The sequence below is a fragment of the Argopecten irradians genome, chromosome 1 (genome assembly GCF_041381155.1).
Source record: "Argopecten irradians isolate NY chromosome 1, Ai_NY, whole genome shotgun sequence".
Classification (NCBI taxonomy): Eukaryota; Metazoa; Mollusca; class Bivalvia; order Pectinida; family Pectinidae; genus Argopecten; species Argopecten irradians.
The window spans coordinates 28,715,125-28,729,419 of record NC_091134.1 but is presented as its reverse complement, the minus strand read 5'-3'; the positions used below and the strand labels follow the sequence as shown (position 1 = coordinate 28,729,419).

General features: G+C 36.3%; 1 protein-coding gene across 9 annotated transcripts in view; it reads left to right on the top strand.

The window, feature by feature from the left end:
* Positions 1-14,295, top strand: part of LOC138323114 (tumor necrosis factor receptor superfamily member 5-like) — a 28,639-nt gene that overhangs the window by 7,298 nt on the left and 7,046 nt on the right. For 2 of the 9 annotated variants that reach the window (XM_069267477.1, XM_069267550.1), the window contains exons 3-7: positions 1,029-1,187; positions 4,694-4,814; positions 9,023-9,090; positions 11,799-11,879; positions 13,692-13,772. In XM_069267477.1, coding sequence (XP_069123578.1) covers positions 1,029-1,187; positions 4,694-4,814; positions 9,023-9,090; positions 11,799-11,879; positions 13,692-13,772 — 510 coding nt within the window. Of the gene's footprint in view, positions 1-1,028; positions 1,188-4,693; positions 4,815-9,021; positions 9,091-11,798; positions 11,880-13,691; positions 13,773-14,295 lie in introns of all 9 variants that reach the window. The other 7 variants (XM_069267514.1, XM_069267505.1, XM_069267497.1 and 4 more) reach the window with 7 other exon arrangements.

Here is a 14,295-nt window from a genome sequence, read left to right as displayed (position 1 = left end):
ATCATAAAAACAAACAGTCATAAACTAGATATAATATCACAAAAACATATGAACTGATGTCGAAGGTTTTTTGTGGCATGATTTTAAAAAAATAGTCAAATATGTCCCACATCAGCACTGGATGAAATGGGGGTAGGGTTGCGAGATAAAAATTTCAAGCGTACAAAATTATGAACATTTGATCGAGGACCCCATGTTTTTGTATCATATTTGAAATATATATTTCCCCTGGGCATATCATATATACAAATATTGTGAAATTGACATGGGTTTTTATTTCCTTTTTGGCCTATTAATTGATTTTGATTTTTTTTTGCGCCGAAAATATGGCAAAACATGATAATTGCATATAGAAACGGTCCTGGGAAATAACGAAAATTAGTTAGCATTTGTAAAAATACAATAGTTTTGTATATTCTTCTATCATTAGAAATTTAGGACAATTAATTCAACAGGATCCAGACTACATTCAACTTAATATTACAGAAAAAAATAATTTTATGATTTTTTTCTTTTTTTGGGCCAGCAAATTTACAAGGATGGTATATTTTAATCTCAAATATCTCAAAAAGTAGTTCAAGAACACCCATTTTACTTTACAGATTTGAAATCTGCATGAAAAATGCAAGAAAATAAGATTTGTCAGAAAAAATGACATGGGTAAAGTTGGATAAGGGGATCTGACAACATCCCATTAGGGGTCATGTCAAGGTGACCTTTTGGAAATGGCCAATCAAATTGCTGCCTGCAAAATCTTGAAGTTGAATTTCAGGTGACGAAATTGTTTTAAAAAGCTGTCATATTTATTTTCGTATACGTAGTCATCTCGCCCAAAGGGCACAACAAAGCTTATTGAATATCTATGTTGGGGCGAAATGGCGTTGTCAATTGATGTAGCAATGTGCAGAAAATGCATTTGATCTGAAGTACACATGATATAAAGGTCATCAGAACATGACCTCTTATGGGATGTTGTCAGATGTTATAAGGATCTGTATTTCAATCAGATTGGCTATATCCTATTACAGGTACACCAAATAACAACACAAAGTGTGAGGTCTGTCCAGAAGGGATGTTTTCCGATGTTGTATCTTCAACTGCTGTATGTCGCCCATATAAAAATTGCTCAGCAGGAACTTTTCCAAAGGGAGGAACAAAAAGCACTGATGTGTCCTGTGAACCTTCTGGTAAGAATGTTACAATAAACACTGATCATATGTACATCATAGTACAGGTGTTACACACTGATTATGTATACCTCATAGTACAGGTGTTATACACCGATCATGTATACCTCATAGTACAGGTGTTACACACTGATCATGTACCTCATAGTACAGGTGTTACACACTGATCATGTATACCTCATAGTACAGGTGTTACACACTGATTATGAACCTCATAGTACAGGTGTTATACACTGATCATGTACCTCATAGTACAGGTGTTATACACAGATCATGTACCTCATAGTACAGGTGTTACACACTGATCATGTATACCTCATAGTACAGGTGTTACACACTGATTATGAACCTCATAGTACAGGTGTTATACACTGATTATGAACCTCATAGTACAGGTGTTATACACTGATCATGTACCTCATAGTACAGGTGTTATACACTGATCATGTACCTCATAGTACAGGTGTTATATACTGATCATGTACCTCATAGTACAGGTGTTACACACTGATCATGTATACCTCATAGTACAGGTGTTACACACTGATCATGTATACCTCATAGTACAGGTGTTATACACTGATCATGTACCTCATAGTACAGGTGTTATACACTGATCATGTACCTCATAGTACAGGTGTTATACACTGATCATGTACCTCATAGTACAGGTGTTACACACTGATCATGTACCTCATAGTACAGGTGTTATACACCGATCATGTATACCTCATAGTACAGGTGTTACACACTGATCATGTACCTCATAGTACAGGTGTTATACACTGATCATGTACCTCATAGTACAGGTGTTACACACTGATCATGTACCTCATAGTACAGGTGTTACACACTGATCATGTACCTCATAGTACAGGTGTTACACACTGATCATGTACCTCATAGTACAGGTGTTACACACTGATCATGTACCTCATAGTACAGGTGTTACACACTGATCATGTACCTCATAGTACAGGTGTTATACACTGATCATGTACCTCATAGTACAGGTGTTATACACTGATCATGTACCTCATAGTACAGGTGTTATACACTGATCATGTACCTCATAGTACAGGTGTTACACACTGATCATGTATACCTCATAGTACAGGTGTTACACACTGATCATGTATACCTCATAGTACAGGTGTTAACACACTGATCATGTATACCTCATAGTACAGGTGTTACACACTGATCATGTATACCTCATAGTACAGGTGTTACACACTGATCATGTACCTCATAGTACAGGTGTTACACACTGATCATGTACCTCATAGTACAGGTGTTACACACTGATCATGTACCTCATAGTACAGGTGTTATACACTGATCATGTACCTCATAGTACAGGTGTAACACACTGATCATGTATACCTCATAGTACAGGTGTTACACACTGATCATGTATACCTCATAGTACAGGTGTTACACACTGATCATGTACCTCATAGTACAGGTGTTACACACTGATCATGTACCTCATAGTACAGGTGTTACACACTGATCATGTACCTCATAGTACAGGTGTAACACACTGATCATGTATACCTCATAGTACAGGTGTTACACACTGATCATGTATACCTCATAGTACAGGTGTTACACACTGATCATGTACCTCATAGTACAGGTGTTACACACTGATCATGTACCTCATAGTACAGGTGTTACACACTGATCATGTACCTCATAGTACAGGTGTTATACACTGATCATGTACCTCATAGTACAGGTGTAACACAATGATCATGTACCTCATAGTACAGGTGTTATACACTGATCATGTACCTCATAGTACAGGTGTTATACACTGATCATGTACCTCATAGTACAGGTGTTTATACACTGATCATGTACCTCATAGTACAGGTGTTACACACTGATCATGTACCTCATAGTACAGGTGTTACACACTGATCATGTACCTCATAGTACAGGTGTTACACACTGATCATGTACCTCATAGTACAGGTGTTACACACTGATCATGTATACCTCATAGTACAGGTGTTACACACTGATCATGTATACCTCATAGTACAGGTGTTACACACTGATCATGTACCTCATAGTACAGGTGTAACACACTGATCATGTACCTCATAGTACAGGTGTTACACACTGATCATGTACCTCATAGTACAGGTGTTATACACTGATCATGTACCTCATAGTACAGGTGTTACACACTGATCATGTATACCTCATAGTACAGGTGTTACACACTGATCATGTACCTCATAGTACAGGTGTAACACACTGATCATGTACCTCATAGTACAGGTGTTATACACTGATCATGTACCTCATAGTACAGGTGTTACACACTGATCATGTACCTCATAGTACAGGTGTTACACACTGATCATGTACCTCATAGTACAGGTGTTACACACTGATCATGTACCTCAGAGTACAGGTGTTATATCATGCTGTACAATATGAATGGATATCATGCTGTACAATATGAATGGATATCATGCTGTACAATATGAATGGATATCATGCTGTACAATATGAATGGATATCATGCTGTACAATATGAATGGATACTCATGCTGTAAACAATATGAATGGATATCATGCTGTAAAATATGAATGGATATCATGCTGTAAAATATGAATGATTCATCATGTACAATATGTAAATGATATCATGCTGTACAATATGAATGGATATCATGCTGTACAATATAAAGGATATCATGCTGAATGATATGAATGGATATCATGCTGTAAAATATGAATGGATATCATGCTGAATGATATGAATGGATATCATGCTGAATGATATGAATGGATATCATGCTGTAAAATATGAATGGATATCATGCTGTACAATAGAATGGATATCATGCTGTACAATATGAATGGATATCATGCTGAATGATATGAATGGATATCATGCTGTAAAATATGAATGGATATCATGCTGAATGATATGAATGGATATCATGCTGTAAAATATGAATGGATATCATGCTGTACAATATGAATGGATATCATGCTGTACAATATGAATGGATATCATGCTGTACAATATGAATGGATATCATGCTGTACAATATGAATGGATATCATGCTGTACAATATGAATGGATATCATGCTGAATGATATGAATGGATATCATGCTGTACAATATGAATGAACATCCTTTAGCCTTTTCTGCATACCATAGTGTTGATAATTATGCTTTTAATCATTTGGAATGAAATATGTTATATTGAATGCATATACAGTTTTGTGTCAGATTCTAAGCTAGATAAGTGTTTTGTGTTACTTAATTAAACCAGGTGAGTGATAAGGCCATTTTGTATTACATTGGTAGTATCCATCTATGGTGGGAACCCAACATTGTACAAACAGTAAATGGGCTAACTACTTGGGGTCTTGAAAGCTGGGGTTAAACGGGTCCAATTATAATATTAAATGTAATATTAGCTGTATATATATATATATCATATGCATGACTCTTATCAATTTCTGTTCACAGGCACAGCTGGTAATGACCATCTGGTGGTGATTATTGTTCCAACTGTAATTGGCATAATTGTTATCCTTGTAATCATTGGCGTGATATACTGTGTGCGGAAAAGAAGAGAAACAGGGGAAAGGTAAGATAGCAGTTCAGTTTATGTGCAGAAAGCAATATAGAAACCACAGCAATTATGACATGTTTTTACAATTAAAAGTCAAATATTTTATTAAACCCCAACAGAAAAAACTTTTTAGGTCATCTGAGACGAAGTCTCAAGTGACCTATTCTAATCGCCTTTTGTCCGTCGTCGTGCGTCGTATGTCCGTAAACAATTTACATTTTCAACTTCTTCTAAAAAACCGCTAAAGCTAGTTCAATGAAATTTTGCACAAACCTTCTAAGGCATAAGGCCAATCAAAATTGTGAATTATGGTCTCCACCCCCCTGGGGGCTGTGGGAGGGGCTGAAAGGGGTAAATTTACTATAATTTCAAAAATCTTCTTCTCCACTCACAGATGTGATGGAATCAAATACTCTTCATAGATAGAAAGGTCTAAAGGTCCTTTACAAAAATTGTGAATTATATGACCCTGGGATCTCAGGTTTCCCCTTGGGGAGGGGGTGAAGTTTATATAGGGAAAACACATTTTTGAGCATTATTTGGTCATTTGTAATAGGAAATGAGTCAAATGTTGTCAGAATTATCCCTATGAAATGGCCATTGAATCCTATTAACAAATTTTCCATGACTGACTCCCAGGGGCCTTAGGGGTGGGGCCAAAAGGGGTCAAATAAGCTAAAAGTTCAAAAATCTTCTTCTGAAATTCTGGAACTGGTAGAATCAAATACTCTTCATAGATGGAAAGGTCTTAAGGTCCTTTACAAAAATTGTGAATTATATGACCCTGGGATCTCAGATTTTCCCCTGGGAAGGGGGTCAAATTTACTATATTCTATATAGGAAAAACACATTTATGAACATTATTTGCTTAGTTTTCATAGGAAATGAGTCAAACTGGGTGAGAATTATTAGCCTGAAATAGCATTTTAACACCATATCCATATTGGTCCTGGCTGACCCCCAGGGACCAGAGGGGCGGGGCCAAAATGGGTCAAAATGGCTAAAATTTCAAAATTTTTCTTCTGAATTCACAGGTTTGATGGAACCACATAATCTCCATAGATTAAAAAGTGAAATTTATAAAATCACTGACACTGACTGACTTCTAGTTTGGTTTTGTTGTTTAACGTTAGCAAAGCAAATTGGAATTTTAAGCATAAGGTTTGGTAACATAATACACTAACTATCAAAATGAAAAACAAAAAATAAAAATTCTAATACGAAAGTTCAATTTTAAAGTTTATTTTAATTTGTAAATAATTCTTAGGTCACCTGAGACAAAAATCGTGAATTTCATGGCCCCAGGGTCTCCGATTTCCCCCTGGGGAGGGGGTGAAAATTACTTCAGTTATGATAAAAAGGAAAACAAATATTTTGTTCATTTTGTGTATTTAATATGTCACACCTGATTGGAATTATCATAGTGAGATGTCAGTTGGAACATCACTTCTAGATTGGCCATGTATGGCCCAGGGGCTTCAGGGCGGGGTCAAAAAGGTCAAAATGACAGAAATTCTTAAATCCTTCTTTTCAATTAGGAGATATGATACAATTAGATTTAGCAAACTGACAGGTATGTACATTTGGATAAATATTCTTAGTTATTTCTAGAATTGCCAATGGTTCTTTTAATTTTTATGTCACCTGAGACGTCCGTCGTATGTCCGTAAACAATTTACATTTTCGACTTCTTCTCCAAAACTGCAGAAGCAATTTTAATGGAATTTTGCACAAACCTTCTAAGGCATAAGGCCAATCAAAATTGTGAATTATGTGGTCTCCACCCCCCAGGGGGCTGTGGGAGGGGCCAAAAGGGGTAAAATTGAGTAAAATTTCAAAAATCTTCTTCTCTACTCACAGATGTGGTAGAATCAAATACTCTTCATAGATAGAAAAGTCTTAAGGTCCTTTACAAAAATTGTGAATTATATGACCCTGGGGTCTCTAATTTCCCCCTGGGGAGGGGGTTAAGTTTACTATAGTTTATATTGGGAAAACACATTTTTGCGCATGATTTGGTCATTTGTAATAGGAAATGAGTCAAATGTTGTCAGAATTATCAGGGGCCTTCGAGCGGGGCTCAAAAAGGGTCAAATAGGCTAAAACTTCAAAAATCTTCCTTCTGAAGTTCTGGAAATGGTAGAATCAAATACTTTTCATAGATAGAAAGGTCTTAAGGTCCTTTACAAAAATTGTGAATTATATGACCCTGGATTCTCAGGTTTCCCCCTGGGGAGGGGGTCAAGTTTACTATAGTTTATATTTGGAAAACACATTTATGAGCATGTTTTGCTCAATTTTCATTGGAAACGAGTCAACCTTGGTTAGAATTATTAGCCTGAGATAGCATTTTAATATCATATCTGTATTGGTCCAGGCCGACCCCCTGGGGGCAGAGGTGCGGGGCCAAAAAAGGTCAAATAGGCTAAAACTTCAAAAATATTCTTTTAAAATTCTGGAAATGGTGTAATCAAATACACTTTATAGATGAAAAGGTCTTAAAGTTTGTTTATATAAATTGTAAATTATATGACACTGGGTTCTCACGTTTCCCCCTGGGGAGGGGGTCAAATTTACTATAGTTTATATAGGAAAAACACATTTATGAGCATTTTTTGCTCAATTTTCGTAGGAAATGAGTCAAACTTGGTTAGAATTATTAGCCTGAGATAACATTTTAATATCATATCCACATTGGTCCTGGCCGACCCCCTGGGGGCAGAGGGACGGGGCTAAAAAAGGGTCAAATAGGCTAAAACTTCAAAAATCTTCTAAAATTCTAGATATAGTAGAATCAAATAATTACAGATGGAAAGGTCTTAAGGTGTTTTATAAAAATTGTGAATTATATGACCTTGGGGTCTCACGTTACCCCCTGGGGAGGGGTCAAGTTTACTTTAGTTTATATAGGAAAAACATATTTGTGAACATTATTTGCCCAATTTTCGTAGGAAATTAGTCAAACTTGATTAGAATTATTAGCCTAAGATATAGTATTTTAACATCCATATCTGTCCTCGATGACCCCCTGGGGGACCAGAGGGGCAGGATCAAACAGGGTCAAAATGATTAAAATTTCAAAAAATACCTCTAAGTTCACAGGTTTAATGGAAGCAAATACTCTTCATAGTCTAAAGAGTCAAATTTATAAATCACTGACCAACTTCAAGGCCCAGCATATAGTGTATATATGTCTTTAATTTGTTTCATTATTTGTTTCATTATATATTCTAACTCAGGTGACCGTTAAGACCCATGGGCCTCTTGTTGAGGTTTATCTGTGTATTTCTGGATACTTGAATACACAATTGAAAGTCCATATATCTAAAGTTAAATAATGATTACCATAATACCATAATGATGTAAACAAGAATTTTAGCCCTACCATCATTAGATGGTGGGCAGCAAAATTGCCTTTCATCCATCGGTCTGTGGTCCATTTGTCCTTCAGTCCGTCTGTTAACAATTTTTTTTACCGCTATTTCTCAGAAAATACTAAAAGCAGCTTTTGCACATTTCATATGTAGGTTCCCCTAGGGCCCTAGTTGTGCATTTTGGTACCAATCTATTCACAAGATGGCTGACCCACTGCCATCTTAGATTTTGGTAGTTGAAATTTTTTACCACTATTTCTTAGAAAGTACTGAATGGAACTTTGTCAAATTTCATATGTAGGTTCCCCTAGGGCCATGGTTGTGCACATTGCATTTTCGGACCAATCGATCAACAAGATGTCCATCGGGCTGCCAATTTGGGTTTTGATAGATAAAGTTTGTTACCACTGTTTCTCAGAAAGTATTGAAAAGGTCTGTCTCAAATTTCATTTTCCCTAGGGCCCTAGCTTGTTGTGCATAAAGCATTTTGGGACTGATCGGTCAACAAGATAGCAGACCGACTGCCATCTGGGATTTTGATAGTTGAAGTTTGATACCGCTATTTCTCAAAAAGGACTGAAAGGATCTGTCTCGTATTTCATTTGTAGATTCCACTAGGGCCCTTGCAATTGTGCATATGGCATTTTGGGACCTAAGATGGCTGACAGGCAGACATCTTGGATTTTGATAATTGAAGTTTGAAAAGCAGAGGAAAGATCACTATTTGAATTGTCAGACATAGTTCATTCTTTGGTGGGTACCAAGATCCCTCTCGGATCTCTTGTATAAATTTTATGTATGAAAATTAATCAATAGGGTTCTATGCACTGAACATGAATGTATTTTCAGGGAGAGCGATAAAGACCCTAGCAAAAAAGATCAAGGTTCAACTGATAGTTACATACTTGTACCTAAAGGTTAGTAAATTATTAGGTCACCTGACCATAGATCATGGTGACCTATTGCGATAGTCTTTTGTCTGTCGTCCGTCATGTGACGTCCGTTAACATTTCCTTGTGAACACAATAATTTTAGTAAATATAGACCAAGCTTAATGAAACTTTGTATATAGAATAACATTGAAAAGATCTCGGACGAGTTCGAAAATCACCTTGATTCGACTGTAATTTGTGAAGTTATTGCCCTGTGCACAAATAATTATTATTGGACCTTGTGAATTCGGTAAATTTAGTAAATATAAACCGAGCTTAATGAAACTTTATCTGTAGAGTTCGAAAATCAGCATAATTCAATGGTAATTTACTGAGATATTGCCCTTTGCACTAATAATTATTATTGGACCTTGTGAACAGGATAACTTGATTGAATATGAACGGAGATTAATGAAACTTTGTATGTTGACTAACATTGGATAGATGTTGGACAAGTTCAAAAATCGACCTGATTCGATTGTAACTTACGGAGTTATTGCCCTTTGCAATAATTATTATTTAACCTTGTGAACACGATTACTTGATTAAAAATGAACCGAGCTCAATGAAATTTTGTATGTAGTTTAACATTAGAAATATCTCGGACGAGTTTGAAAATCAGCTTGATCGGAAGATAATTTACAGAGTTATTTTTCTTTGCACTAATAATTATTATTTAACCTTGTGAATACTATAACTTGAATAATATGCACTGAGCTTTATGAAACTTTGTATTTAGACTAAAATTGGAAAGAGAAAATCGACCTGATTAGATCGTAACTTACGGAGTTATTGCCCTTTGCAATTACAGTCGAATCTGTCTTAAGCGACCACTCAAGGATAATTGAAAAGTGGTCTCTTAATAGAGAGTGGTCTATTAATAGAGTAGCTCGGGTTAAGGAGGATATATAGTTTGATGTTTTAAAATATGAGTTGTTATTCACTGTTCAATGCGCCCCATAGAATATATTCTTAGAGGAATTGCTCCATACAAGCATGGTTAACATAAAAACGAAATCAAATCCCTATATGAAGAAAAAACCAGAGAAAGGCGTGAAAAAACCTGAATTTATCCTGACGTCACAATAGAGACAAAAAATAATCCATTGGAAAATCAATGAAACGTACGTTTGGACGTATTCTATTTTATAAAGTAGTCTGAAAATTAATTATAAGCATTGATGTCACTATTTTTAGGTCACCTGAGACGAAGTCTCAAGTGACCTATTCTAATCGGCTTTTGTCCGTCCTCGTGCGTCGTCCGTCGTGTGTTCGTAAACAATTTACATTTTCGACTTCTTCTCAAAAACCGCTGAAGGAATTTCAATGAAATTTTGCACAAACCGTCTAAGGCATAAGGCCGATCAAAATTGTGAATTATATGACCCCCACCCCCCAGGGGGCTGTGGGAGGGGCCAAAAGGGGTACAATTGACTAAAATTTCAAAAATCTTCTCCTCCACTCACAGATGTGATAGAATCAAATACTCTTCATAGATAGAAAAGTCTCAAGTCCCTCAACAAAAATTGTGAATTATATGACCCTGGGGTCTCAGGTTTCCCCCTGGGGAGGGGGTTATTAGTTTACTGTAGTTTATATTGGGAAAACACATTTTTGCGCATGATTTGGTCATTTGTAATAGGAAATGAGTCAAATGTTGTCAGAATTATCCCATATTATCATTTCTAAATGCAGGTAACTTTAAATCGAAATATTACAGTATCAAGAACGCTTAAATCATTAAAATACATTGTAAAACACATCTCAGCCATTCCAAATTGTACTATTTGTTCTCAGGGGATATCCTTGGACCCCCCAAACAACAAAATCTCGCGCGCATATTCATCAAAATACATCGTAAAACTCGTATCAGCCATTCTAAATCATAATTTTTTATCCCGGGGGAGACCCCTGGACCTCCCAATCACCAAAATCTTGTGCCTTTGCGCTCGCAATTTCAACAAATTGTAAAACTCATCTCAGCCATTCTTAATCGTAAATTTTTTTCCCGGGGGACCTTTGCCACCCCCCCTCTCTTCCCAATTACGTTTCATCATCCTACGCCACTGACTTTGTTGAGAGCCTACGATACTAATCCGGATATGCATATATATTTTGTTAGTAAAACACTGTAAACTATTACTTTGCTAGTAATTATATAAACTACAAGAATGAATTGTAACTTTGTAAGGACTAGTAAATTTCAGTCAGGACCGGTAACTTTTAGCGTCAGCCGGTCCTTAGGACCAACAGGAAAAATTTCTTAAGGGAGAACAGTGGTTGTAGGGCAATAATTACATATAATGGATCAAGCGAGTAGTAAAGGTCTATAGGCCCCTGTAAAGTAGAAATAATTACTTATACAGCAACTCATTTAAGGGTCTGCATTAAAATTGTTCAAAATTAGACCAGGAAAACCATTTATCAACGATGATGTTCTCCTCAATATAAAACAGATGGTGATCATTTGATGTAACCATATCAGCATTAGCGATATCATAATGGATACTTTTTGGGTGTCATTTATACTCTCATAGACTTCTCTTTGGTATGGTTAGTTTATATAGTAGAAGTGACAAGTGATTGTAACATAAACTCACTGTGTATTTCAGTTGTACTATATATTGTATTAACAATCACATGACCGTTAAGGCCCATTAGGCCTCTTGTTATAATATAAAGTTTTGTTTTAGTAGATCCGCCTGAAGAGTCAGTCAATTCAAACAATCCTCCAGTAGTTGGTAATGGACTGGACACCAGGACTACACGACAAGGTAAAATGATTCATGTTTAAGACAACTAAGGGATCTACATGGTTAGTATCTTACAATACAAGGTTTATTTTGGTGTGAGACTTTGGAAAGCCATGATGACGAGGGTTTGCCGAGTCATCACAGCTTTCCCTGTTGAGCACCAAAATTAAACTTGTATTGTAAGATACTAACCATGTATTTTGTTTATCCTGCAACCATTATGACTTTCATAAGAAAGCAAATTGCCAGTTATTTACTTGGTTTTGCATGAAGGAAAAGATTCATTGACTAAACCGAATGATAGTCTACTCCATTCTACTACCATGGGAAATATATAAGCGCATAAGCAAACAGTACTTACCATTAATTCTATTCAGAGTGCAATATCATTTAAACAATATGAAAATACTCAAAAACAATAATCACCCATCAAAGAGTTACTTTACATACCATTACCAATGTGCGAAGAAAAAAAAACGACACCACCATACGAGATTTTCGATGTCATAAATATTGACTTCATTCCGGTGAATGTGATGTCACTTTTTAGTGGGACTACATAACGTTTTATTCACTGGAAGGTTAAAGTTCGGGGTCAAGTAAAAAAGTTCCATCCGATGTGGAACGAATTTATGTGATCGTATTGATGGATAAGGCACAAGTTTATGCAGTCAGACATCCCGAAATTTGCAGGTTCGGCGGACATGTCCGGCAAAATTTGACTATTTTAAAATCCGGTCTGGACCGACCGTCCGGCAATAATTGAATACCGGGATTCGGTAAAAATGGCATCTCTGAAGTATTATGCAGGTGTCAAACTTGGCAAAAAGGTAAACTATGTTTACTTCAAAAATTCACATAATTGTTCGGTCTGGCAAAATATAGTTCGGTCCGGTCTGGCAAAATATAGTTCGGTCTGGCTTACTCACAGTCCTTGCCGGTCCGAATGTCCGTCCATTTTTTTCAAATTTCGAGATGTCTGGCAGTATTTTTCCATCAGTATGTGGTGCAGTTCCAGGGTAAAACCCTAGTACAGTTTATATATGATATATGACCTACAGCATGTTGGGATGAAGGGCTACCAAGCTTGTTCAAATAAATCACCTTTGACTTTCATTCAAGGTCACGGGTCAAAAAAGCTTAAATCTTCAAACAACTTCTTGTCAATAACTAAGAGGTCGAAAGACATAATATTTTTCGCTGTAGCATGCTGGGATGAAAGGCTACCAATTTTGTTCAAATGAATGACCTTGACCTTCATTCAAGGTCACAGAGGTCAAAATACTAATATCTTTAAAAGACTTCTTGTGAATACCTACGAGGCCTAGAGACCTGATATTAAACCTGTACCATGCTGGCATGAAGGGCTACCAAGTTTGTTCAAATGAATGACCTTGACCTTCATTCAAAGTCACAGGGGTCTAAAAGTTAAAACCTTTAAACAACTTCTTGTGAATAAATAAGAGACCTAGAAAACACATAATTGGCCTGTGACATGCTGGCATGAAGGGCTACCAAGTTTGTTCAAATGAATGACCTTGGTCGCCATTCAAGGTCACAGTGGTCAAAAACATTGAACTCTTTAAACAACATCTTATCCATAATTAAGAGGCATAGAAACCAGATATTAAGCCTGTAGCATGCTGGAATGAAGAGCATCCAAGTTTGTTCAAATGAATGACCTTTACCTTCATTCAAGGTGACAGGGATCAAAAAGGCTAAAATCTTTAAAAGTACAACTCACTGTGTATTTCAGTTGTACTATGTATTGTATTAACAAGATGACCATTAAGGCCCATTAGGCCTCTTGTTATAATATAAGTTTTGTTTTAGTAGATCCGCCTGAAGAGCCAGTCAATTCAAACAATCCTCCAGTAGTTGGTAATGGACTGGACACCAGGACTACAGGAGAAGGTAAATGATTTATGTTTTTTATAAGTGATATGTGACCCTATTATAGTTTGAATTGGTTAATGCTTTAGTTGGCACCTTCCTTGACTCTGCTTATTGCTGCGTGTAGGTTTCTCTTGATTGATTTAAGGCTAATAAGTAGATAAATAGTTTTCATGCCATCTGACCCGACGGGTCAAGATGACCTTTTAGATATTTAATGGAAAGTTACATTTCAATATCTGTTGACTTTGAAGCAAAAATTGCTGGAAGGATTAATATGCTTCAAAGCTGAAGCACATTCAACAATTTCTGTCAAAGTTATGTTAAGAAACACTACGACCTTGCTACATAAATTTTGAGCATGTTCAAAATAGTTGTAACACAACCATGCTCTACTGTGTGCAATGAAGACCTATCTGTGTTGCTAATACGCCCTTAAAGACCTTGCCACAACATTGTAACAATCTGCCATGATCTGACTGATTTTCTTGATTGTAGCGTGATTTTCGTCCAGTGTGAACGGGGTATTAGGAATTTAAATGAC